General features: G+C 55.1%; 1 protein-coding gene across 1 annotated transcript in view; it reads left to right on the top strand.

Moving 5' to 3' along the window:
• The window catches only part of MPPED1 (metallophosphoesterase domain containing 1), a 74,969-nt gene that overhangs the window by 37,127 nt on the left and 11,133 nt on the right, over nt 1–26,709 (top strand). Inside the window, exon 4 of the mRNA XM_079937088.1 lies at nt 13,654–13,879. Coding sequence (XP_079793214.1) covers nt 13,654–13,879 — 226 coding nt within the window. The remainder of the gene's footprint in view (nt 1–13,653; nt 13,880–26,709) is intronic.

Raw genomic sequence — 26,709 nt, 5'->3', positions numbered from 1 at the left:
CTTATCCGTTTATCTGTTAATGGACACCTGAGTTCCCCCACCTTTGGGCTGTTGCGAATTTGAGGATACAAGTGCCTGTTTGTGTCCCTGCTTCCAGTTCTTCAGGGCATATACCCAGAAATGGAACTGCTGGATCATATGCTAGTTCTGTTTCTAATTTTTTGAGAAACTTCCATACTGTTTTCCACAGCGGCGGTTCCGTCTTATATTCCTACCAACAGTGTCCAAGGGCTGTCATTTCTCCACAACTTTACCGGCGCTTGCGGTTTTGTTTTTCTGATAGGAACCATCCTGATGGATGTGAGGTTGTTATCTCACAGCTTGATTTGCAGTTCCCTAATGATCAGTGACGTGGAACATCTTTTCATGTGCTTATTGGCCATTTTGGAGAAATCTCAATGCAAGTCCCCTGCCCATTTTTGAATTGGATTGTTTGGGGGTTTTTGTTGTTGAGTTTTAGGAGCTCTCTGTATATTCTGGGTATTAACGTCTTACCAGAAATATGATTTGCAATTCTTTTCCCAGTCTTTGGGTTGCCTTTTCACTCTGCTGATGGTGTCTTTGATGTACAGAAGTTTTAAATTTTGATATATTTTTCTTTTGTTGCCTGCACTTTTGGTGTCATATCCAAGAAATCATTGCCAAATCCAATGTCATGGAGCTTCCCCCCTATGGTTTCTTTTAAGAGTATTATAATTTTAGCTCTTAACTTTAGATCTTTGTTCCGTTTTGAGTTCATTTTTGTATATGATGTTAAGGGGCCAGCTTCATTCTTTGGCATTGGATGTCCAGTTTTCCCAGCACCATTTGTTGAAAGACTGTTCTTTTCTCTCTTAGCCCCTTTGTCGAAAATCATTTGACCATATATGTTTATTTCTGGGCTTTCTCTTCTATTGCATTGATCTATATGTCTGTATTTATGCCAGTACCATACTGTTTTAATTACTGTAGCTTTGTAGTCAGTTTTGAAATCAGGACGTGTGGGACCTCCAACTTTGTTTTTCTTTTTCAAGATTATTTTGGCTACTCAGGGACTCTTGAGATTTCATATGAATTTTAGGATGGATTTTCTGTTTCTGAAAGAAACATCATTGAGATTTTTGTAGGGATTCCATTGAATCTGTAGATTGTTTTGGATAGTATTGACATCTTAACTATATGAAGTCTTCCAGTCCATGAGCACAGGACTTCTTTCCACTTATTGGTGTCTTCTTTAGTCTCTTTCAGCAGATATTTTGGAGTTTTCAGTGTACAAATATTTCACCTCCTTGGTTAAATTTATTCCTAAGTATTTTATTCTTTTTTTAAAAAAAATAAATTTATTTATTTATTTTTGGCTGCACTGCGTCTTTGTTGCTGCACGCGGGCTTTCTCTAGTTGTGGTGAGCGGGGGCTACTCTTTGTTGCAGTGTGTGGGCTTCTCATTGTGGTGGCTTCTCTTGTTGCAGAGCACGGGCTCTAGATGCGCGGGCTTCAGTAGTTGTGGCACACGGGCTCAATAGTTGTGACTCGCGGGCTCTAGAGCACAGGCTGAGTAGTTGTGGCTCACGGGCTTAGTTGCTGTGCGGCATGTGGGATCTTCCTGGACCAGGGCTTGAACCCGTGTCCCCTGCATTGGCAGGTGAATCCTTAACCACTGCACCACCAGGGAAGTCCTATTTTATTCTTTTTGATGCTATTGCAAATAGGATTGTTTTCTTAATATCCTTTTCAGATTGTGTATTGTTAGTGTATAGAAATGCAACTGCTTGTCTTGCCGTTGTTTTTGTATCCTGCACCTCTGCTGAATTCGTTTAACTTGTTCTGACATCTGTATTGCTTTTCAAGATGGTCTGTAAAGGCTTGTTTTTGAAGCCACAAGATAGCTCCAGAATGTTATGTCGTTTAAAATAAAATCATCGAGAGCTCCTCATAGCAGGGGAGATTTTATAAGGACTCAAGTATATGGTACCATTTTTTTCTTTTTTTTTTCCTGAGGAATATTTCTTTGGCATATGTAATGTCTTGGTGGTGTGACAGAAATGGAGAGATTGAGGCTTCAGCTACAGATGGAATCCCACTTCTCTGCTTACCCATTTTGTAGTTATTTAAACTCACTGAGTCCCAATTTCTTCATCTGCCAATCTACTGCCCATTTTGTGGGGCTGTTGTGAGAGTTAGAAGTAAGGCAGGAGGGAGCCTGTCTCAGACTCTCAGCAGGTGATACCTGTGATGTTATTAGTGGCTGTCTGACCTACCAGGGTTAGGAGATGCTTGACCAGGTCACCTGCCTTTGCACCTGGTTGCTAGAGTCATCCCAGCCCTTAGAGCCTCAGAATCAGATTCTTAAGATGTCAGTACCATGCAAAACAGTCTACAGATTCAATTGTGACCCAGTTTGATTTGGTTCTAGATTTTGAGCAGCGGGTAGAACCAGTGAGAGGTCAGGCTGCCCTGGGCAGAGGTAGGAGGCAGGCGAGGAGGGCCTGGCCTCCAATGCCGTCTTTTAATTTCATCACAGTTTTATTTGCATTAAGGTAATACATGTGCAGAATGAGTCACAACATGCTACAAGGCTTATGGTAAAGCCAGCAGCCTCCTCCCCAGGTCCCCTCCCCAGTCCTGATTCCTATTCCCCGTGCAAATCTGGTAGCTACCGATTTATCACCACGATGTCTCTGAGTAACAACCTTATATTGCTGTTTTTTATTTTTCAGTTTTAGGGATTACTTTTTAATGTCTTACTATGAAAAATGAAAATTTAGAAACTTAGTCTCTCTACCCATATATACACATCTCCTCTCTAATCCTTCTGCTGTAGTCCCATCACAGTTTTTGGTTAAATATTCATTGCATAACCTATTGTTTTTCCTAAAGTAGTAAATTGTTTTGTTTGCTTGTGTTTCCTTGTACCCATTGTGGTTCATCCCTGTCTCCTGCAGGGTTTGAAGTGCACCTCAGCAATGTGCTGGGCTGGGCCAGGCCATCGGATGGCCCATTTTTCTTATACTTCCTGAGCCTCCAACCCCTGCCTGGATTAGCTGCCTTCCAGGCCTGTGTACACTCGTCATCCTGGATCCCCCTTCACCATTTCCCTTCGCCTTCCTTTTCTCTTGGAGCTCCTGGTTCCGGGATCCCATGGCTTCCTTTTTCTTGGTTTACTCCCTCATTCTGGTGGAACACACCCTTCAGTAGCTTTCTGAGAAAGAATGTGCTGGAGATAAATGTTTGGCAAAATTGTATGTCAGGAAAAGTCTTTATTTTGTCCTCAGTCTTAATTGGTAGTTTGTCTGGGTGTAGAATTCTGGGTAGCAGATCGTTTTCCCTCAAAATTTGGAAGGCATTGCTCTGTTTTCTTTTAGTTTCCTGTGTCACTCTTGAAGATTCTGCTATCGTTTGGATATCTCACCCTTTGTACATGACCTGTTTTGTTTCTGGGCAGTGTGCCTCAGATGTGGGTGTTTTTTCATTCATTATTGTGGTCACTCAGGTAACCCTTTTAATGGAGCAAATATTGTCCTTTAATCCTGGGACATTCTCTCATATTCTTTTTTTTTTTTTTCCCTCAAAATTTCCCTCCCCTCTATTTTTTCTGACTTCTTTTTCATAGTATCCAAATGTGGGACCTCTGGTTTTGATTCTCTGATTTTTGTCTCTTTCCTTGCCTGGTACTCACTTTATTGTCATTTTGTTTCAGTCTCTGGGAGATTTCCTCAATTCCATCTTCTACTCTCTAACCAAAATTTTAAAATTCTGCCACGTTTTAATTTCTTTTGTTAAGAGCACCCTGCTAGAATTTCACGGGTGTAATATCTTCTGTTATCTCACCAATGGTGGTAATTATATGTTATTTTTTCCCCCCGCATCAGCCCCTTTTCCTCCAATTTCCTTTCTTCTTGTTTTGGCCTCTGCCTCCATTTTCAGGTTGGAGGCTTTTCTCCGAGGTCTGATGATCCTGTGTGTTGTGTTTAAGAACTAGACGTTTGAAAGCTGTTGATAAGCTGTGTGTATACGTGTGTGTGTGGGGGGGGTGGAGGTTGTACTGTGATGGGGTCCTGGCCATCTCTCTGGGGAGCCCCTCGTATCACTATCTGTAGGTTTTTTCTCCTGGACTTATCTTTCTCCCCAGAAATGAGTGCCCCAGTTTCCAAGCCTGGCTTCCAGAACCTGAGAGCTCAGTGGGGAAGGGGCCTGGGGTCTGCACAGTCACTGTGTTTATTCTTTCACTTTATCCTACTGTTGTTCAGCCTCCGACCTCACTGCCCATCCTCCCTCAAGCCTTGTGGTCCCTAAATGGGCTCTGTGGAGCTGTTATTTTCCCTTGAGAGTAAATACCCTCTCCTGCGGAGATTGGTGGGTAAAGGGCGTGGTGACAGGTGTGATGGGGGAGGGGCCCTAGGCCTACCTGCTCCCATGGGTTCTAGGTCAGACCGTGCACTGAGCCTGGGTCCCTGAACCGCCTGGGGCTCTGGCCACAGCTCGCTTTGCTTCTTGTGGAGGGTCATACCTTTTTATTCCTTTACTGTTGATTCCACAGGATGTCAGCAACAAGCAGGCACACGTGGGCATTCACAATGCCCTGCCCTGTGTGAGCCCTTTCTGTCCTGCTGTTTGGCCCCATTAGCACCTGCCTTGGGAAGCCCCCCTGCAACCCCGGCACCTCCTGGAGGGTCTTAGAAAGCTGAAAGGGCTCTCTAAGGGTCAGGACCTCCTCATGGGATAGATGGGGAAACTGAGGCCTGAGCAGGGGTAGGCCTCACCCGGGTCCGGTGATGTGGTAGCAGAGCCGAGGCTGAACCCAGGCCTCCCTGCCTCCGGGGAGGCTCTTACTGGAGCCTCCGGGTGTCAGCCCCACACCTGGGCCTTGTGCCCACCTTGACGTCTGTTGAGGGAGTGGAAGCCACGACAGCTTGGGGGCTGCCACCCGACAGGCCGGTCAGCATCTTAACGATGATCCTTCTGGAACGTTCCGTAGTGGACTGCTTGGGGACCTTTGGTGAGTCATTGCCCTCACCATCTGATCCTCATCCTCTATCCTACGAGGATGGTAATACATCTCGGATTCAGTGAGCGTGTATGAGCACTTCCCCCATAGCCAGCCCTGTGCTGGGCGCAGGAGAGGAAGCAGGCTGGTCCCAGCCTGGGAGGACGCCCGGCTGGTGGGGGAAGCAGACGAGGCAGCGACAGCGAGAGCTCAGGCTGGGCGGAGCTGGGAGCCCCGAGTGCTGGGTGAAAAAGGATGCTCATGGCAGGCAGCCTGGAGGAAGTGGCACTTGGGCCCATTGAAGGGAGAATCAGTTGGAGTTGGCTCAGAGAGAAGGGCAGGAAGAGGGTCCTAGGTGGGTGGGACAGCATGAGCAAAGAGGCCTCAAGCAGCTCAGAGGGGTGCCCGGTGTGTCCTGCTGCGGAAAGGAGAGGTCAGGGCACCACCGGGGCCTGGCCTGGAGGGGGCGCCGTAGCCTTGAGTTCTGAATGCGTGTTACATCCCTGGTCACCAGCTTGGCCCCTTGTGAGGGCCCTGGGCAGCCTTTCATGAAGTGTTTGGGCATGTGTGTTCTGGGGAGGTTCCCACAAAATCTTTCTGGCTACAGGAGGCCTAGTTTGGGGGAGGAAGAACCCAGAAACCTTTCAGCTGTCCCCTTCAGCCTCACGTCCTGTGTGCTCTGCGGTAGCAGTTGAAACAGGCATTTAAACTGATGATTAGGACTGAATGTTCCTGTTTGTAAAACATTTCCCAGGAAAAACAAACGTTTGCAAGTTAAACATTTTGGCTGTTAGGATGAAACAGAAGAAACATCGCATTTGCCTTTAAATACGGGCACCGGTGTTGGGCTGTGACTCCAGTGCCTCCCCCGTGGGACCCGAGGGGGCCGGCCTGCAGCTCGGCGGGTGGAGGGTCTGCCCTCCCAGGACTGTCTGCCCTACAGTGGGGGGTGCGTCTCGACACCAGGTTGAGGCAGGCGATTTGGACTCCAGCGCTGCTGTGTGTGACCCCAGGCAGGTGGCCTCTTCTCTCATCTCCATCTTCCCAGCTGACATTTCTGGATTTCATAACAGAGCATGGCGTTTACTCCTCCTAACATCCCTCAAGACAGCGATAACAGCTACCACCCAGGTTGTATAAATCGTGCCTTTGGTTTTCTGAATCCTGATGGCTTGGCATCTTGGAGGCCGGCTGACCCCGAGGGACTACCCCCCCAGAGTGAACCCATTGTAGAGATAGTAAAGGACTCAGCTCTGAGCACACCTTTCACAAGCAAACCAACTCATCCAGACTCCACACCCCACCCCCAGCCACGTCCTGCATGGGGCTGTCGCACACACTGCCCTGATCAATCAATCGCCCCAGGGCCTGGGAGCAGACAACGAGGGCCAGCCCTGCGCCCCAAGCCCACCCGCGTTATTCACTAGCCCATCCTCTGCCCGCTTGCCCTGTTTCTAGGGATCTGTGAGTATAACCTGCTTCCTCAAGGCAGTCATTTCCGTGTCTGCAAGTCTTAGCCTACCTGATTAAACCAAATCTCTGTATAAGTACAATACAGGGGCTTTATGTGTCTTCCCTAGTTTGATTTTTCCAAGAACTCTGTGCAGAACCCTAAACGTTCCGCCTTTATAGATGAGGATGCTCAGACTCAGAGAAGTGAGGGTTTCCACTCCAGGCCGAGTAGCCAGGAGGAGGCAGAGATGGGGTCCAGCCTTGCTTTCTAAGGGTGTCTAGAAGCGTTGCCTCGAAATTGCTTATCACAGTGCCTGGCACACAGGGCAGCACAAACCAGCGTCTGGGGGACACAGCCCGTGCAGTGTGCTCCCATCTCTCAGCCCTGCCCTCGGCCCAGGCACCTGTCTTCAGCCTCTCCCGCCCGCTCGGGCTGCACGCAGATTCCCCTGTTGCGTCGCCGGCCCGTGTCGTCTGTGTGTGCATGGCGACGGCACACGTGTGCCCGAGCCCCCTGCAGCCCCGGCGGCAGCTTGAAGCCGAGTCTCCATTGCAGAGTTACTCTAGATCGAGCGCCATCCCGAGAAGTCTGGTCACGTGAATCTCCCAGACATGGGCAAGTGTTTAAACACGGAACTGTCAAAGACGCGCTAAAAATGCAATCAGAGATCGTTATGCCGTCTCTTTATTCCATTCCCCTCTGCTGTGTTCTGCGAGACGGGGATGGGCGGGAGGAACCATAAGTGGGCATTTGTCTGATTGCCGCTGCGTTCAGAGAACAGTAAAACTCTGCCGGGCCCCATACGCCGCCCCGGGAGGGGCGCAGATTACAGAGAAGCTCGCACATATATCACGTTGAATTTAACAGATTATGCAGTTTGGAGGTAGCACTTTCTGTTCAATGGGATGGGTAAGCGTTAGCGATAAAGAATTGTAACCTTTTGGAGGGAGATTAATCTTGGAAGTGCAAGTAGCAGAGCTCTCGTCTGCATCCCCCTTTGAGCTCCGAACCCCGCGCATACTCGCTGCCGTGGGGAATCTACGTGTGGGTGCATATCTATTTGGCCATAGACGGCAAATGAAAAGTTAACATAGTGTGATCATCTTCCAATTCTCTGCTGATGAATACCTAATGGTCCTTTTACCACCAACAAATCCATGGCTAGCAAATGCCAGGATTTCAAGTGAGCTGGCTGAGAAGAAACGAAGCATTTGGGGAAGATGAGCTGGACGTTATCACACAGAATACAAATGCATAACAATGCCCACCAGCTCTGAAAAGCAGAGAGGAGGGCTGGTTTCCACGAGGACTTGCTGCTTCTCCCAGACCCGAGGCTGGGAGATCACATCCCAGCAAGGCGCGCCTGGCCCAGGAGCCAAGCAGACCCTCAGGTCTCTGTGCCACTCTTCCCGAATGTCCCGTCTTTCCAGTCCCCAGCTCAGCCTGCATGTCCGACCAGAGGCTGGCTGGTGTGACCACTGTTCTGCGTTCCTGAGGTGGGAGGCTGGGGTTCGAGTGCTGGTTCGCTGTTGTCTTGCTGTGTGACCTCAGGCAAGCCCCTTTCCCTCTCTGAGCTCCAGTTCCCTCCTCTCTCCAGTGAGGGGTGTGGATTGGAAGCTGTGTGTCACTTCTGGTACAGACCTCAGGGCTAAGCTTTGTATGGTGCCTTGTCCAGCTTCTGGAGCACAGCCTGTGCTCAGACAGAGCTTGTGGGCAGCTGACCAGGGCCGGGGGGTTAAAACAGGGCCCAGCTTCAGGGAAGAAAATGAGTTTCTGGCTTGCTGGGCTTTTGGGATAGGCTGACTGGATTCTTTGCTTCTGTTGGGCTGAGGGAGGTGGGTGTGAGAAGGCATTGGGCCCATTTGTCCCCTCGGAGCCTCCCCAAGCGGGCACAGCCCCAGACACCTGCTGGAGAACAGCCGGGGTTCAGGCACCCTTGGCAGCTTGTCAGGGCAGGTGCTCCCATCTGGGCACTGGGGTGGTCCCCCTGTATAGTAGCCCTCTTCTCTGCTGCCAGGAAGGACAGCCGCAAGAAGGGGCAGAGGGAACAACATTAATTTCCTCTGGGCAGGCATGGGGAGGAAGAGTTTGTTTTCATCTCATCTTTTTCCCCACGAAGCCCCTGCACGCCAAATGGTCATCGAGGGCCCCCAAACACTCCCTCATTCACCACCCAGATACAGGAGGGGGAAGACGAAGCTAAGCCAGAAAGCCTCTGATGATTGGTCGTTGGGCATTTTATCCACAATCAGGTTGGTAAGAGCTGCAGGCTGATGTGAGCACCTAATGCAGCTTTAGGTTGTAGCCACAGAGGTAGCAGCCCCAGAACAGAGGAGGGGACTTTTCCACCTGCCTCTGTGATCGTTAAGCTGTACCAGAGCCTTGGTTCTGGCTCTCCCACCCCCATCTACAAGAGAGCAGGTCCAGTGGGAGAGGATTCAGAGAGAGCCAGTCGGGATTATGGGTGAGGAAGGTGGGTCTGGATAGCAAACCCTGCCAGGACAGTTGGAAGAAAAATTTGGAGGAAAGGGAGGGATCCAGGTAGACAGAAATCAGCTGTTATAAAGGAGACAGAGCTATCCCAAGATGGATTGATTGATTTATAAAGGCATCCATCTCTCTCTTTCCATCTATTCATCTATCCATAATCCATCCTTCTTTGCCCATCCATCCATCTATCCATCCACTCATGCATCCATGCATCCATCCATCCATCCATCCATCTATCCATCCACCCGTCCATCCATCCGTCATCCATCCAATGATCTGTCTGCCCTCTGAGAGGCGGTGTAGCGTGATGGTACCAGTTCAGGATGAGTTTGATGAGGTCAAGCCACAAAAACTGTCAGAGTCCATCACCCTCTGTGCTTGTTCGTCACTTTATTATCGATTTGTGTAACCTCTCTGAGCCTCCATTTTCCCAGGTGTAAAATGGGGATAATAATACTTGAGTGTCTTTGAAGGTTACACACAGCTGGCGAGTTGCCAAGTCCAGGTGACCACGCAGACAGAGATGTGTTTGCGGCTGGACGTCCAGCTCAGCAGGGCCTGGTGCTGGCAGGTTTCTGTGTTCACAAATGGACGAGCCCCCTGCCTCCAAGCCGTGTGGCACCCACCTCCTGGGGAGAAACCAGACAGTATTTGAGCGTATCACGCCAGCATGTTGTGGCTGCTGCCCCCCACCTGGCTTTATGTCCGGGAGCTGGTTCTTCCCCGGGAGGGAAGAAGCCTCAGTTACTTCCTGTGATCCGAGGTGGGAGGAACAGGAGACAGCCCACAGCCTCCTGCCCACTCCTCAGTCCCTGGTAGTCAGGAGCTGCGGAAATAAATGAAACTGTATGGTTGGAGTAATTTGCTAGTTTGCTTAAGTAACACCCCCAGTCAGAGACATGACATCAATACATTAGTGCGGCTCGGGCTGCCCCAGCCGGGGCGGCGCGCCGAGTGGGGTGGGTGGATGCCGTGAAGTGGAAACGCACGGACTGGTGCTGGAAGGCAGTCGTGGTGGCCACGGCTCCGGCCGCGACTGCAGCGTGGCGAGGGGCTGGCCTGGTGGCCTTGAACGAACCTGAGCTGCTGACCCAGAGGTGTGGAGTCAGCTGGACCAGCAGCTGACTTCTGCCGCTCACCTGCTGCGGGACCTGGGCAGGTTCCTGACCTGGGACCCTCGTTCCCCAGCTTCGAGGCGGAGGCGACAGAGCCCACCTCGGGAGGGCCCAGCCTTTCTACCAAGGGTGTCTGGCCCAACAGTCAGGTCCCGGAAATGGCAGGCTTCTCTGGGCTGTCCTCCACGACCCTTCTCCAGATGCTCAGGCCCAGGCAACCTCTCCCCTCCCCGCCGGCAGCCTGAGCCTCACTGGAGAGAGGGGGCTCTGCACCGTGTCACCCGGGGTGCTGGCGGGGGCTTCGCTTTCCAGACTTCTGCTGGGGCCTGCTTGGGATGGAGATGGTGAAGCCAACACGTCTCCTCTCTGCTCCTGATTCTTTCCTGTGAGGAGAGCAAGAGGACGTCTCGGCATCCCTGGGCCAGGCTGGGATGACAGATAGGAGGATGAGTGAGGCGGGGAGGCAGAGGGGCCTTGGGGAGCTCATCCCCACGGCCTGGTTGGCAGCTCGGAGGGGCAGGGGCCAGGTCTGGTCTCTTTCGTCTCCAGGGACTGTGGCCGGGGCCAGAGTCCCCAACACTGCCCGGAGTGGGCAGTACCTTAAAATGAGTGAAGTGGGCTGGGAGTGAGTAGAAGGGGCAGGTGGGGAGTGGGCAAACTGCCCTCTGCTTCCTGTCTAAGGGAAGCACAGGCACTCAGCACTTGCCTAGGCCAGGACGGTGAGATTTTAAAATTGATTGATTGATTTTTAGAAAACAGAAAGAATGACATTTTATTGGAATTTCTCTAATTTTTAATGTTGGCAGCAAATGCAAATTTAGAAAAGCCAAAAACATATGCCAAACAAAATACGTCTGTGGGCAGGGCTGGCCTGCTGGCTTCTAGTTTGCAAACTCTGGCCCAGGGAAGCTGACTTTTTCTGAACATCAAAAGGCTTTGTGTGTTTCCATTCACTGTCTTGTGTAATCCTAGAATGGTCTTGCGAGGTAGACGTTATTCTCCCTGTTTCACAGGTGAGGAAACGGAGGCCCGGGGAGGTCAAGTCACATAGCCGGTTAGTGGCAGAACTGGGTCTGGGACCCAGCTGTCAGCCCCTGGAGCCCATGCCTGTCATCGGACAGCCTCCCAGAGTTGACAAACACCAAAGAAGAGAGAACGCTATTTTCTCAAACCTGTAAAGAAGTCTGGGTGGCCGGTGAGGCAGTGATGAACAGATTATGCTTTTCTGCTTGTTTTGTGAAAAACTTCTCTCTCCGTCCTGGGGTCCCCATCTCCTCTGTGGCCAGACTCGGAGGCGAGCGGCCACCCAACAGCCCTTTGCCACGGCCATGGAGCCTGGGGCCAGGCAGAATGGGCAGGTCCCAACTGCAGGGATGGGAGGGGGGCGGGCTGGAGACGTTTCTAACTGGGTTTGTTGCAATTAGAATATGATAATGGTGTAGTTATGGTACGTGGAACTTCACTGTGTGGCACAGGCGTAAAACTCACCCTGCCCCTTCCTGGAGCTTCCACAGTGCTGGGCACACGGTGTTCTTCCTGGAGCCTCATGGGGAGCTGAGTCTGATCCCACGTCTGTCGCAGCTGACCTGGTGTTGTGGGCCCCGGTTCCCAGTAAGGCAGACAGTCCTCAGAATTTGGAGAAGAGGCGTTTCTGGAATTGGGTTTCTGATAGAAGGCTCACACGGCAGAGGAGGTCGAGTTTCAGGCCATGGTCAAGAGTGAGAAAGCTCTGCTGTCCCTGGACTGTGTTACCCCTGGGTGGGACCAGCCACAGGGAAGGGGCTTGGTGGAGCTGGGGGCCACACGAGGCCCTTGGCCCCCAGAAAGGGGCGGTTACCAGGCACACTCACGTTGATCAGAGGGGAAACTGAGGCTCAGACAGGTTAAAGTGACCTGCTCGGATGAGAGGTGACAGAACCCAGGTCCGCTGGCTCCAAAGCCGGACACTTTGCCCTGTGTGTGCTCCTGTGGGAGTCATGGTCACTGGGAACGGAGAAGACGCCTCCTGAGGTGTGGGTCTCTGTTAGCCCGGGGCGGTCCTCTGGGCAGGTTCCCTTTCACATCACCCTGGGACCCCCGACGGGAGGCCGGAGCCAGAGGTGTGGCCACGGCTCTCGGTGGTCAGGATGGGGCCCTCGCCCTGGCCTTGTCGAGGGCGCTTTCCCGGGCTTTCCCTGAGTAGGTGGAAAGTCTGGGGTCACACAGGACTGCCTGGCCACGTGGCCTCCAGCACATCATCCCGCAGCTTCCGGAGCCTCAGTTTCCGCGTCTGCATGATGGACGCGATGAAGGCCTGGCTCCGTGCCTAACGTGTAGTAGGGCTTATACGTGCACGGGGTCGTGCTCACTAGCCACTCACTGCTGAAGAATTCGTACAAAAGAAGCGACTTTCTTGCTGAAACAGACGCAGAGTAAAGTTTGGTGTCTTTTGTCGCAGCTCCTTCAGAAACCAGAGCTCAGGTGGTTTAGAAGTTCCATGCCGTGGCCGCAGTTACTTGTCTGTGAAATGGCTATGGAATGTCACCATTCTCCTGCCTGGACACCCCGTCTCCCCAGGGCCCCATGCTGGGCTGGCACCTTCACACGCCCCTTGGTGTTTGCTTGACCCACCAGGGCACGCCCTTGGGGAGGGGGCAAGAAAAAGGCTTGGGCCTCGGGGTTCACCTTCAGAATTCATTTTTTTATCCTAATCAGGTACCATCATGACTCTTTCTCCAGGCCCGGAGAGCCTAGCAGCTGAGGCTGGTGGGAGATCGGGAGTCCCGGGCCTGAGCCTGGGGTCAGGCTGGCTGCCGGCGGGTGTTGGGGAGCCGGGGCGGGTGGCGGCCAGTTTACTGAGGCCGAGGGGCTGTGGTAGCCTTGGGCGGCTGTGCTGGAACCCAGCCCATGGCCAGATCACCCGGGACGCAGTGCACACACCTGCCTAGGGCATCTGTGACGTAAGGCCCCAGAGAAAGCAAGGGGAAGAAGCACGGCGTCGAGGAACCGCGTGGAATTTGCAGAGCGCACAGCTGGAAGGACCCTAGTGTTAGCTCAGTGTATGTTATACACGGACGGTTTTGTTTTGTTCCCACTTAGACCGTGTTTTGACTTTGAATTCCATGGCAGTAGGGGTGGGGATGGGCAGTGTAATCTTTCCCGAGCGTAGGGTCTCCAAAGGGTTGACCTGGGCTCTGCGAAGAACTTGCAGTCCCTGTTAATGTGGAAACTAACAAGTCAGACCCCCAGGTGGAGGGGGCCTGAGACATTGAGGCTGGCGAGGCAGGCCTGGGGGCCCAGGGCAGGGTCTCCTTCCGGTGGAAAAGGGGCCCGGACAGAAGAAACGGGGGTGGGGGAGTCCTGAGGATGAGCCCGGGTCCACTGCAGCTCAGAGGCCCTGCAGGAAACTGTCCAGCCCCGTCCCGCTGGTCTGGGGGGCAGGCGGCCTGTCACCCAGCAGCGGCGGGGGCAGGGAGGCCACAGGGATGGTGACCAGGTTGCTGCCGCCGCCTCCGATCAGAAGGCACCTGTCGGCAGCGGGGGTCAGCTCTGCCAGGGGGTCCAGGGGCTCTTGCCTGCCCCCTGCCCCGGGCACTGTGGCGTCCGGAAGCCAACAGCGGGGCACCGTGTGTCTGTGTGTGTCGGCTCTGCAGGCAGCCTGCCCTACGAGTACAAGATCGTGATCGCAGGCAACCACGAGCTGACCTTCGACCAGGAGTTCATGGCCGACCTCATCAAGCAGGACTTCTACTACTTCCCGTCCGTGTCGAAGCTGAAGCCGGAGAACTACGAGAACGTGCAGTCGCTGCTGACCAACTGCATCTACCTGCAGGACTCGGAGGTCACCGTGCGGGGCTTCCGCATCTACGGCTCCCCGTGGTGAGTGTGCCTGGTGGGCGCCGTTCCGACCGCTGGCGACCGTGAAGCCGTGCTGGGGTGGGGGGATGGAGGAGGTGAGGCTGAGTGCATGGAGGGAAGAGGGGCTGGGAGAGGCCGCAGAGAGACCCGGGGCCAGCTCTCCCCTCATGCTGTGTGACCCTAGGCAGGTCGCTGCCACTCTCTGAGCCTTGGTTTCCCCATATCTTGCGAATAATTATATATGCTATACTGTCTCACGTATAGACACGTACTATTAGTATCCCCATTTTCCAGGTGAGGAAACTGAGGCACAGAGAGGGTAAGGGCCTGGCTGAAGGTCACACAGGTAGGAATGGGCAGAGCTGAGATTAAACCCAGGCAGTTTGGTTCCAGAATCCTTGCTTTTAATCATTATTCCACATGCTGGGAATGTCCCTGTTGTCTGTCCCTCTGACACACACAGACGATGCACAGGTGGGGGGGTGATGATTGATTAGCCAGGTTAGGAGAGGCCGTCGGAATTTCCCTGGAAGACCAAAGGCCTGCTTTACTGTATTGGGGACGGCAGCTGTTTAAATCACAAGTATACATCAAACCTTTGTTCCCTGCTGGGGACACAGAGCAATCAGACCTCATCCCTAGGCTCACCTGGCTAAGTGGGGATCAAGGTGAGAACAGGTCATGATGGGTCTGCGTGGTGGTCGGTGTGTCCATAGCAACCCCCGTGACGATGGTGATGATGGTGATTAAGATTGTGATGATGGTGATGGTGGCAGCAGAACATTCCTGAACGGTTACAGTAAGCTGGGCCCTGGGCTTAAATCCCCATAAGGATTGTCTCTACTCCTTGCTCAGCCTTGTGAGGACTGATATATCGTCCCCGTCCTGTAGTTGGATAGACCACCTGGCCCTTAGAGGCCCAGCTGGCAATGGCCACAGGGTGCCAAGTGCTGGCAGGGTGAGGAGGACACCCTACACAGGAAGGAGAGACCTCACGTGCTTGAAAGAGTGGTTTGATTCCGGAAGGCTCCCTGGAGGGGGTGGGGTGACCTGAGCCACAGGGAAGAGAAGGGCATTCACAGGCGTGGAAAGGTAACAGGGCCTGAGGCTGCACCATCACCCAGAGCAGCACACGTAGGGAGGCTGACGGGCGATGTGGGGGGACCCGGGGCCTGTCCGGGTGCAGGGACTTCAGGGAGAGCAGCTGCTGACACAGTGTGGCTGGGGAGCCCTGGGGCGGCCCTGGCTGATACCACATGGTGACCACCTGCTGGCTAGAGGCTGTGAGGGGTTTAGGACATGGTCCCATCCTCCCAAGGCCTCCTCATGGGGCAGAGGGGAGATCCTGGGCTGTCCTGCCTTCCTTGAGCCCCAGGAGATGCCTGCTGTCATCTCCCTGGTCCTCGCTGTGTACCGGGTCTCCACAAACCCTCCCGGCGGCCTGTGAGGTCCTGATGAGGACTGGGGTGGGGGGCCCTCAGGGATGTGATGAGCTCGGGGCCAAGGCCAGGAGAGGGGAGCAGATGGCCGAGTCTGTCTGGCAGGCCGTGAGAGCCCAGACCTGGAGGGGAGGGCTGTTAGGCAAAAAAACAGAAGGAGGTCATTGTCAAAGGAGGAACCAGTGTGAGCAAAGGCGTGATGGTGAGCTGAGCACGATGGGAGGGGTGGGGCGGCGGGAGATTAGGCTAGAGGGTCAGGAGGGTCAGGTGCCAGACCGGGGAATCTGGACTGGATCTCTTTGCCCAGTGGTTTCCAACACCCTGTCTCCCCTGCACACCCACATACATACCCACACACACCCACATACCCACACACACCCACACCCATACACACAACATTTTGTTTAAAGTTAGATTGCTTAGAAGTTAACAGCACGGCTTTGGAACCAAACTGCCTGGGCTCAGCCCTTGACCTCACCTCTTATGGGCTGTGTGACCCTGGGTGAGTCACTTAACCTCTCGGTGCCTCCGTTTCCTCCTCTGCACAATGGGAGTGATGGGGCACCTCCTGCAGGGGGTGGGTGCAAAGATGTCAGGAGGGTTCAGCTGAGCCCAGTGGCTGCACCAGGCTTTCCGCGAATGGAGACATCATTCTTGTTATTTGCTATGTGGAGCCCCCTTCCATCACAGCCTTGCCCGGGACCCAGACGTGGGATGGAGGACAGCAGGGGGTGGGAGCCGGCAGGTGTCACTCAGTGTCCTTCCCACCCCACCCAGAGCAGCTCTGTGCAGCCCCACAGCTGGGCCCCGAAGAACCCCTTTGACGGCCAGCTCCCCAGGCTCCTGGCCGGGATGTCAGGCCAGCCCTGTGGTCCCCTATGCCAGCTGCAGGCCAAGAGCTGCTGCTGCTGAGGCCTGAGTGAGGCTGCTGTCAGCCTTGCTGGAGTCCAGCTGCTCTGTGCTCGAGCTGCCTGTGGTCTCTGCTTTGACTTCTGTGGCTCCAGCACGGGCAGTTCTGGACCTTTTAGTTGCAGGCCCCCCGGGGCCTGAGTGAGAGGAGTGCCTATCTTCTCCTTGACCCTTACCTTCGTCCCAGCTGGACGCACACCCCCGACCCCATGCCGTGGCGGGCCCAGCACCACCAGGCTGCTACACAGAGAAGGGACCCCAGGAGGGCTTGGTGAGATCCAGGAGGGCTCCCTGTTGGAGGGGGTATTTGAAGGAGGTGTGGGGTTTCCATAGGCGGAAGAGGCAAGGGAGGAGCCATATTTCGGAGCCCCTGTGATGTGCCGGACCCTGCCGCACTCTTCTTGGGCTGTTGGTTCGCGGCCCTTAACGCCGAGAGCTAGACGGCACCTCGTCTGCATTCTGAGGTGCAGGCTGTGAGCTGGCATTCCGTGCAGCAACCCTGGGTTCCTTTAGGCCCCGTCTGGGGCTGGGAGCAGGGGGTGTCATGTGCTGGGGAAGTTTCACTAGATTTCCCCGTGTGTGAGCCAGTTGCCTGCACCTGCTTCCATGCCCCCATGGCACTAATCCTGGGTTCCTTCTGCCACCTGCCCCCCTGGGACCTGCACGCCTGGGAGGGTGGGCCCCTGCCACCAGGCCCCCGGAATCTCAGCAACTGTAGCGGCTAGGAGGTTGGGTGGTAAGGGAAGGGTTGTTCAGATTGGGGTAACACCACCTCTTAGCTGTGTGACTCTGGGCAAGTGCCTAGCCTTTTCTGGTCCCTCTATACAGGGAAATGGTACTGCCAATCCTATAGGGGGGTTGTGAGGGCTGCGTGGGCCCATCCAGATGAAGGCCAGGCCCAGAGTGTGGCCTTGGAGGTTGGTTGTGGTTATTATTACTGGGAAGCCGCTGGGGTGGAGACCAGGACAGAGAGAGCTCTGTTCCCGCTGATACCTCAACAGCCCCTAGGGTAGGACCAGGCCTGCAATCCCCTCCTTTTACAGGAGGGTAAGTAGAGGCCCCGGTGAGGTCGTGGCTTGCCCAGGGCCACACAGTGGGTGGTTCTCCGGACTCTCAGTCTGATCCAAGATGGACGCCCTGTTATGAGCGCCTACTGTGCGCCAGGCGTGGAGCAACGTGCTCTTCATGTGTCCCTTGGTCCTCTGAATAGCCTCAGGGTGCACATCGGCCCTGTTGGCCCATTGAGACCCGGGGATCAAAATGATGTTCTCATGGCCTCCCATGGGTTGGTTAATTCATTGATCAAGCATTTGTCCCATGGCCACTCCGGGGACGTGCCATGGGCCAGACAGACGCAGCTCCTGTCTTTGCGGGGTCTTTACCCTCGTGGGGGACACGTCAGCCACCAATTCCTTGGTTCAACGAGAGCCACGGAGGAGCAGCTCTGGGAGCTGGGGTCGGGGAAGTCTCCCCACAGGAGAGCCAGAGATACAAGCAGCTCTGGGAGCTGGGAAGGGTGTTCCAGGCCGAGGAAACAGTCCCGGCAAGGCGCAGGAGGCGCAGAGGGTTGTGGATGTGCTGGGGGCGGAGTGTGGCTTCCAGGGTCTCCGTGAGAGAGCGGAGGCCAGAGGCTGGGTCATCAGGCCGGGCTGGCGGCTGCCACGGTGGGTGGTGGCCTCACCCTGGTCTCCCAGCGCTCAGTGAGTCGCAGCTCCTGTAGCCCTGCGTCCTCAGCCCGTGGGGACCTGGTACATCACAGCCAAGGCCTGGAAGGGGCACAGTGCTCGTGTGTGCAGAGCTGACTTTCAGTCACGCTTGTGCCCTGGACCCAGACACACCAGGGACGTCCCCACCGCCCTGACTCTCACTTCACATCTGACCTCGGCAAGTCACGTCTCTCTGAGCCTCTGTCTTCCATCTGGGCAAGGGGGCACCAGGGTCCTCTCTGTGGTGTCGTCAGGTGAAGCCACGCTGGGGAAGTGGCACTTATCAGTCCCCAGGAAGGTATTCCTGGCCAAAGAACCTCGTGGCCTGGCTGCCAACTCTGCCTGGCTCGGGGGGTCCCCACTGTCTGTCGAGGTTTAGGCTGGGCGAGCTCAGCCCCGGGCGCCTGGGCGTATGGCAGCTTGTTAGGACGGGATGGACAGCAAAGCTGGTAGCGATTATTATTAAATTCAGATGTTCAGGGTTTTCGTTTTCTTTTTCCCGTGCCCTTAACATATTGACTAACACGTGGAATACAGGCGACTTTCGCAGCATCGTAACACCAGCAGGCGGGGATCAGGGATCAGATAAACCAGTAGCCGTAAGTAACCTAATATCAGTGGTACCTGGGGCATGTGGGCAAAGCTGACCCGCGCTGGGGGCAGACCTGTTCTGTGTCGTCCTACAAGGCAGAGCGGGGACACAGAAGGCAGGTTCTCAGCAGTGTGGGAAGACAGTCCCACAGGCAGGAGCCCAGAGGAGATGCAGTGGGGCCTTACTGAGTGGTGAGCTGCCCGTTACAAGGGGCATGCAAGCAGAGATACACTGTGGCTGGGCCTGGTGTCCTCCCGGCTCCTCCCCCGTGCAGAGGGCCACTGTTTCTCTGCCTGAGGCTGATGACCCCCTGTAAGCAGAGGGATGCATGGGCCTGGGGAGCCGCTGGGGTGGAGACCAGGGCTCTCAGAGAAGCCCTTTTGGCGCTAGACTTGGGACGAGGTTGGCCTTGATATTGAGGACTCACCAAAGCAAGCTCGGAGGAGGAAGCAGACAGCAAACTCACGGTCGCCATGTTACCTAAGTGTTACCGCCAGGGGATGCTCTGCTTGGGAGACTGGTGGGTCAGATTTGAATGGTTCCACTTCTTGTGAGACACACACTCGGAGGCACACAGTGGCCGCCAGGTGCCTGGCCCCCTGCAGGGCTCTGGAGTCCCAAGAATGGGTCCGGCCTGGCTGTGTCCCCCGTGACAGGGCACCATCACCAATCCCATTTTGCAGGATGGTCAGAGGCAGAGAGAGAATAATTTTGTAATGTGAATATGTCCTATGCAATATTTTAAATGTACGTACACTAAAAGAATTGTGCTGTTTGTCTGAGGTTCAAATTTAACGGGGCATGTTGTGTTTCGTCTGGCCACCCGTATCCTGAGACAGTTGGGCTCTGCCTGTTTTTCGAACTTTATAAAAATGGACTCATGTGTCGCTCCAGGACTGCTTTTTTTCACTCGATATTATATATTTTTAAGATTCTTCCATGTCGTCATGTGCAGTTGTGATTGGTTCTCTTCTCAGTGCTGTGTAGGATTTCATCGTATGAATATATCACGATTTATTTATCCGTTCTAACCAGTTCCCACCACCCTTGCTTTGGGCCCATTATAAATAATATTGCTGTGAACATTCCACACGTCTCTTAGTGCACATAGAGATTCAGTCCTGAATGTGCGTGCATGTGGACACACACACACACCACACACGCACACACCCAGGGACGGAGTGGTCAGGTCATACACTGTACAGCTCTTTGGCAGGGGTGAAGCCAGTTTTTCCCCTGTCAGCAGTGCCCTGCCTCACCTCCTTGCCGGGACTTGGTATTGTGGGCCTTGCAGATCGTACCCATCTGGTGGCTGTGCTGATATTTCAAGGTGGTTTTCATTTGCATTCCCTTGACGACCCGCGAGCTTGAGAATCTTGGCCACTTGTGAAGGGCTCAGGTCTTTTGCCCATTTAAAAGATGATTGGGTTGTCTGCCCTTTCCGTATTGGTTAGTAGAGATTCCTTATGTATTCTGAACGCAAGCCCTTCATCACATGTAACGTGTAACATGGCTTTTCCTCCCCTGTGACCGGCCTCTTCCCTCTCTTCATGGTGCCTTCAGCTGACTCAAAGTTCGTAATTTTGGTGGAGTCAGATGCATCACTGTTTTTCTTTGCAGTAAGTGCTTTTTGTGTCCTATTTAAGAAATCCCGCCCCTGAAGTCATGAAGATGTTTCCTTATTATCTTCCCACATCTTCGCTGTGTTGCCTTTTATCAATATGCTTAGGTGTTGGGTCCACTGGCAGTGATCGCATTGATGGTGTGAGGTAGGGATCCCGTTCTGGGATTTTCCACTTGGCCTGGCACCAAATATGGAGCTCATCCTTCCTGGCTGCTCTGTGTTACCCTCCTTGCCTGGCACACGGGGGCTGTGTCTGGGCTCTCGCCTGCTCCTTCAGCCCACCTAGCTCCAGGGCCACACTGTCTTAACTACTCCAGCAACCCATTTCTTTCATGTCTCTTTTCCCAACTAGAACAGTTGAGGCTCCAGGAGAGCAGGGACCTGACTCCAGGGCAGGCTGCATCACCACTTCCCCGGTCCAGTCCGGCATGGGAGGGATGGAGGGCTCACTAGAGCCGCCTGCTTGCACGGCCACCCTCCCGGGGCACCGTGACTTTCTGGAAGTCATCTCTGGGCCCCTCAGATGCAGACTCGGCGCTGAGCCTTCGCCGAGAGCAGCTTAGAGGAAGGGGGCGGGAACCATCCTCAGAAGAAGAGGAAGAACTCAGCTGTTACAAAATCCTAAGTGTTAAAAAAAAATTCCGTATACATACCGTATTCATTTATGGGTTTTGGATGCATTTTTTGGTCTCATTTAACTGAAAACGGCCTTGATTTTTTTTTTTTTTTTTAAGGAGTGAGGGAGGGAGTGAAGTTGGCACACAGCTAGTCCATCTGGTCTAATTACTTCTGGTATTTTGAAAGAAGACATCTAAACCTGCTGAGACAGGAAACTTTGAGAAGTGGTGGCCGGGCCGCTGCTGGGCGTCTGGGCGCGGAGCCTGAACCTCAGCTAGGAGGCCTGGCTGCCTCCGGGCAGGGCAGGGCCAGGCGGGCAGCCGGAGCCTCAGGGACCAGCTCTCTCCAAACAGCCAGGATGTGCTGGGCCCAGCTGAGGGACCTCAGGTCAGGATCTCGGCTTCTGTGAAATGACAATGGGACAGTCCCCTCGTGGGGCTGTTCTTAGGATTCAGAGAGGTCTTGTGCGTAAAGTTGCTTGGCACACAGGCATTCGACACACGGTGGTCCCACCTACCCCCAAACCTCTCCAGCTACTGCCTCGACTGCCCAGAGAGGGGGCTGGAGGAGGTTGTGTACGTACAGCCTGCAGGGGCTGCGGGCACAGAGAGGGTGGCCGCTGGACAAGGCTGGCCGTGGGTTCTAGCGTGAGCCTTTGACGGCCTTCCCTCCGCTTCCCGGTGTGCACAGAGCAGGCCCGCTGCGGGGGTGGGTGCGAGGAGAAGGCAGGAACTGAGCAGCCTGGGAATTTAAACTCTGTGCCCTGAAGGTGTGGGGCTCTGCTTCTTGATGTGGGAGCAGCAGCAGCACAGATGCTCTTCTCACTGCTGACCCAAAGGCTCCGAACTCACAGCTGCTCCAGCTGCTTGAATTCTTCACGGCCGTGAGTGAGGTTTGGCCCTTGTCCCCATTGTATAGCTGAAAAGACTGAGACCCACAAAATGAAGCGACTGGCTTAAGGTCCCACAGAAACTGAGAGCCCAGATGGGCCGGGATGGAAGGATGGAGGCCCTACCCAGAACGGCAGACAGAGAGGCGCTAAAATAAAATGCTTTTTATTATTTTTATTTATTATTTTTTTTGCGGTACACGGGCCTCTCACTGTTGTGGCCTCTCCCGTTGTGGAGCACAGGCTCCGGACGCACAGGCTCAGCGGCCATAGCCGCTCCGCGGCGTGTGGGATCTTCCCGGACCGGGGCACGAACCCGTGTCCCCTGCATCGGCAGGCGGACTCTCAACCACTGCGCCACCAGGGAAGCCCATTAAATGCTTTTTAAAAGACTTGATGAAATACATCTTTTTGGGAAAAAAGAATAGAGAGGATGAAATAATGAACTCCTAGCTTTTCCCTTGCTTCTCAATGCCTTTCACCGTAATGTGGTCAAGGGGGTGCCAGGGGAGCGGGATCCTGGCGGCGCCAGGGCCTGAGAGAGCCCGCGCTGCCCCCGCTGTCCCCGCCACCGCCAGAAGCTGATGGGAGACCACGGTGAGCCCAGTTCGGACTGCTGTGTCCCGCACTGGGCTCCGGACCCTCTGTCCTTCTGGCTCTGCTTGAGGAATGGGTGGGCCTGGGGCTCAGTTCCGGCCACCTCACCCTTGGCTCTTTCTATTAAGAAAATCTTTTTCACCTCTTTAAAAAAATACTCATTTTTCAGTCTCTCTGGTAATTCTCCAAGGTGTTTGGGGTGCCGTAATTTGGGGTTGCCCGCTCAAGTTCTGCAAGGCTCTATCTGGGGGATCCTGGGCAGCCAGGTTTAGGGGTGCCCCTCAGAGAGGATGTCTACCCCAGTCTGTGGGTGCACCTGGCCAGGGACCCCCTTCTGCTCCGTTCATGGATTAGAGGTTCCTGGGCCCACGGGCTCACGGCCTGGGGAAGCCTGGGTCAGAGGTCCAGGGGAAGCTTCCCTCTGGTGGAGGCCTCCCCGTGGTCCGCTCTTTCCCCGAAGCCATCTGGGGACCCAGCTTTCTGGTCACAGCCGCTGCTGACCACCGGGGCCTTCTCTCTTGTTGCTTCAAGGCCATGAAGACCCGCGTCCCCTGGCTCAGAGGCTGGCAGTGCCCGGGCACCCGGCACTGTGCTTACTTACATTTCATCCTGCATTTCTAGGTGGTTTCAGCACAGACCGTGGCCTTGATCTGTTCAGACAAGAGAGGCCAAGGCTTTCCCTCCCCTTCAATGCCTGAAACCCCTGTTCAGCAAACTTCCCATGAGACCGCTGTGCAGTGGTCCCACCTGCTCTGCCTTTCACTCTCAGCAGGACAAGGCAGGACTGTTTTCATCCCCGCCTTACAGAGGAGAGAGGTGAGGCGGGGCGTGGGTTTGTCAAGCGACTGGTCCAAGATCTCAGCTGTAGGCAGAGCTGGTGCCAGGTTCCCGCCCAGGTGGGTGGAGTTGGGGAGCTTGCAGGGGGCGGGGGGGGGGGTGGCTGGCTTTGACCTGTCTCATCGGCTGCTGCTTCCCAGCCTGGACCTGGCCCCGTCCCTCCTGCAGCCCCTGTTGGGCTGCAGAGCCACAAGGGGCTGGCCTTGGGGGCCTAGATCCCTGGCCCCGTGAGCGCTGGTCGGAGCATCACAGAACCTCAGAGGTACTTCCCTCCCTTCCCGTCTAGAGCCCAAATCGAGTTGGGAACAGTCTGTATCTGTTCAAGACAAGCTGGGAAGCCTGCTGACCGCGAGCCCTGCCCGAGCCTCGGTGCCCCCTCGTTTGGTCCTGTTACAGTTTGGTCCTGTGACAGGGACACGACAGGCGTGGGAGGGTCCCCGAGGGACCCAGCAGTGTCCTCCACCAGTGGTCGCTTCCCTCTCCTCCCTCCGCCGGATATTATACTCATCAGCCTGGCACGACTGGCAGTTGACAAATTTTGATGGAGGGAAGAAATTCCTCGTGTCTGGACCCACACGGTGCTATCCCTGCACGAGCGTGTGCACACACGCACATGCAGACGCATGCCGTACACACGCACACACACACCACATGACACACGCACACACGAGCACCCATACTCTCTCTCACGCACGCTTTTTCTCACCTCTCTCACACTCAGCCTCTCTCACACGCACGGGATTTCTCTTCTGCTCCTTTCCTATCCTTGTCTTCCTTGATTTCACGTTGTTGTTTTCTTTCTAGAAGCCCCTCGGCACACACGCGCGCACTCTTCTACGTGAGATTAATGTTTGCACCGAGTCCTCTGCCTGCTCCCAGCTGCAGAGGAGTCCCAGCGAAACAAACGATGAATGATTCTGCGCCTCGGAAGGGTGGGGGAAATTCATTAGGAAAGACAAAGGACCCCGTTCTTTGGTTCCACTCGTCTTGCTGCTGGCTTGCCCTAAGTGTGTGTGGGGCAAGGTGTGTGACTGACAGTCCTGGGGACACGTCGCTGCTCGTCCTGGCCCTGCCCCCTCGCTGGCAGCCACAGCTCCCCTGCTGTGGCAGCGTCTCCCCCAGACTCCCGCTGGGCTCCCAAGCCTGGGAGATGCAGGGAAGGCGTAAGGCAAACCCGCCTCCACCAGAACTGGGACGTCCCCAGGAATGGGGGCCACCTGTGGGGTGAGGAGTCAGCAGGAACTCTCTCGGGGGACCCAGGCGTGTCACTGACGCTGAGCCTTGGTTTCCCTGTTGCAGATGGGAGCACAGCCTCACTGGAGTGCTGAGAGGGTCCCAGGACACACATGGGCCAGTGCCACGTGTCATCCTCACCTGAGATGCTCTCAGTGTTGGCTGTCTCTGAGAGAAGGCAGAGGCTGTATTTGGCTCCGTGGAAGTGGCCCCGGAAAGCCTGGCCTTTGGGGGAGGGGGTACTGGGGCAGGAAGAACAAACAGATGAGGGTCAAGGTGAGTGCTCTGTCTGCAGCCGGAGAGGGAGTGGACCTGGTCAGGCTTGTCTGAGAGCTCAGGGGCGGGCCGGCTGCTGGTGGGGCGAGGTCCCTGCCCCGCCCACACTGCAGCTTTCACCCGCAGAAGGAGAGGCGGAAGCGGGAGAGCACCTGGTCGGTGGGGGGATGGGGCGGGCCACTGTGAGAGGCTGTTCCCTGCCACCTGTAGGGCAGCCGCCCCTGCCCTCACCTAGGGAGCAGGCTGCCTGGGGAGGCAGGGAAGGTCCCCCGAGGGCGGTGAGTCGGGATGCAGCCGAGGAGGTGAGCATCACCTCTGAGGCCTCATCAGTGAAATGGGCACAGGATTCCCCCAGGCAGGTCGTGGCAGGGTGAGGGGGAATGGGAAGCTCAGCAGATGGTGAGAGTTCTGGTTCTGGTTGTGGAGCTGGTGGTGGGTCTCAGGGCTTCATGACAGCCAGGGGCTCTGGGGAGGGCTCCTGGGGAGGGTGTGGGGAGGGGAGGGTTAATGCTTAGTTCTTCCCACCTGCCTGCCTGCGAGGTAGAGCACCTGTCAGTTCATTCCATCATTCATTCATTTGTTCACTCATTCAGGCACGCTTTGTGCAAACCCACCCTGAGGTCCACCTGGGCCCAGCCATCAGTTAGGCAGGATGGATTCAGGGATGATTTGACCCAGGCCTGCCCTGAAGGAGCCTGTATAAGGGCACTTAGAGCAGGGAGGGTCACTTGTGCTTGGGGATGGAGGTGATCGGGGAAGCTTCCTGGAAGAGGTGGCCTTTGAGCCAGGCCTTAACAAATAATGGGTCATGGACTCTGAGGAGAGGCTAGGAAGGGCATTTCAGATGGCTGAAACAGGATGAGCAAAACCCAGAGGTGGGGAAAGGCTGGGCCTTGTTCAGGAAACAGGATTGTCGTGACTGGTGGGTGGTGAGCTCACTGGGGAATCTGCGTAGGCTGGTCCGAAAGGTGGAATGGGGCAGAGCCGAAGGCCTCCGCACGCCAGGCCATGAGGCTCAGGCTTGTCCTGGAGGTAATTGGGAGCCATGGAAGGTTTTGGACTAGAAGAGTAACAGGGTGGATGAGAGGTGGGGCACCAGGAGCCAGAGTGCAGCCAGGCTCAGAGGGACAGGCAGGCAGCTGCCACTGAAGAGGGAGAACCTGGGGCCCAGCCGCCCCAGCGGCATCCGGGTCAGCGGCCCACTGGGCACAGGATGCAGGAGCCAGGAACCCTGGTCCAGGTCCCTCTGGCCTCCCGAGTGTCCTCAGACCCATGACTTCTCCGTGCCATCATTTCCTCATCTCTAAAGTGGGGGCCTCCAGACAGCTTTGTCCCGAGGATTAACTGAGCAGAGGGGTGAAAGTGGCTGGTAAAGTGGGCTTTGCTGAGGAAGGTGGGCAGGATTCCTGGTCCTGTTGCCATCACTCTGGGACTGAAGCAAGGGCACAGGCTCTGGAATCTGCTGTCTGGGTTGGAGCCCTGGCTGTGCCACTTGGTTACCGGGTAACCTTGGGCAGTTCTCTGTACCTCTGTGCACCTCAGTTTGTGCCTCTGTAAAATGAAGCAGTGATGGCAGTCGTCCCTCGGGGTGGGTGTGAGGATTTGGAGGCTCGTGGAGAGCCTTTGGAGCTAGGCCTGTGTGGGTGTCCCCTCGGTGACCCCTTGGCAGGCGGCCTCTCAAGGGGGCCCCCCTCCCCTGGCCTCTGCCCTCAGGCGTTGCGCCCTGGCCTGGGTGCACCACTGGGCCCAGCTCTACCCAGGACACCCTGGGCCTCCTCCACCCCCATCCCTGGGAAATGGGGTGGCCATACTCCAGGCTGATTGAATGGCCCCTGGTACACCCCCTTTCCCGGGACGTGTGCCTTACCTGGGGAGATGGAAAACCCAGAGCAGGGGAGGCTCTGTTTCAGCCGTTTTCTACAGACAGGCATCGCCCCCCTCCCGTCTGCCATTAGGGAACCGGGAATTCACGCTCCAGGGGGAAGCCGTTGAATGATTGGCCATGAGGAGGTCATTTATATTGGCTAAGCGGGCCTAATTAGACTGGATTCGAAGGTTACCATAAGCGCAGAAAAAAGCTGTTAAGGGGTTAACCTCGGAGAGATTACATTGTATTCACCGCTCTGTTAAA

The sequence above is a fragment of the Stenella coeruleoalba genome, assembly GCF_951394435.1.
Source record: "Stenella coeruleoalba genome assembly, chromosome: 11".
Lineage (NCBI taxonomy): Eukaryota > Metazoa > Chordata > Mammalia > Artiodactyla > Delphinidae > Stenella > Stenella coeruleoalba.
The sequence above is the reverse complement of the archived record's forward strand: the minus strand, read 5'-3'. Positions and strand labels throughout refer to the sequence as shown.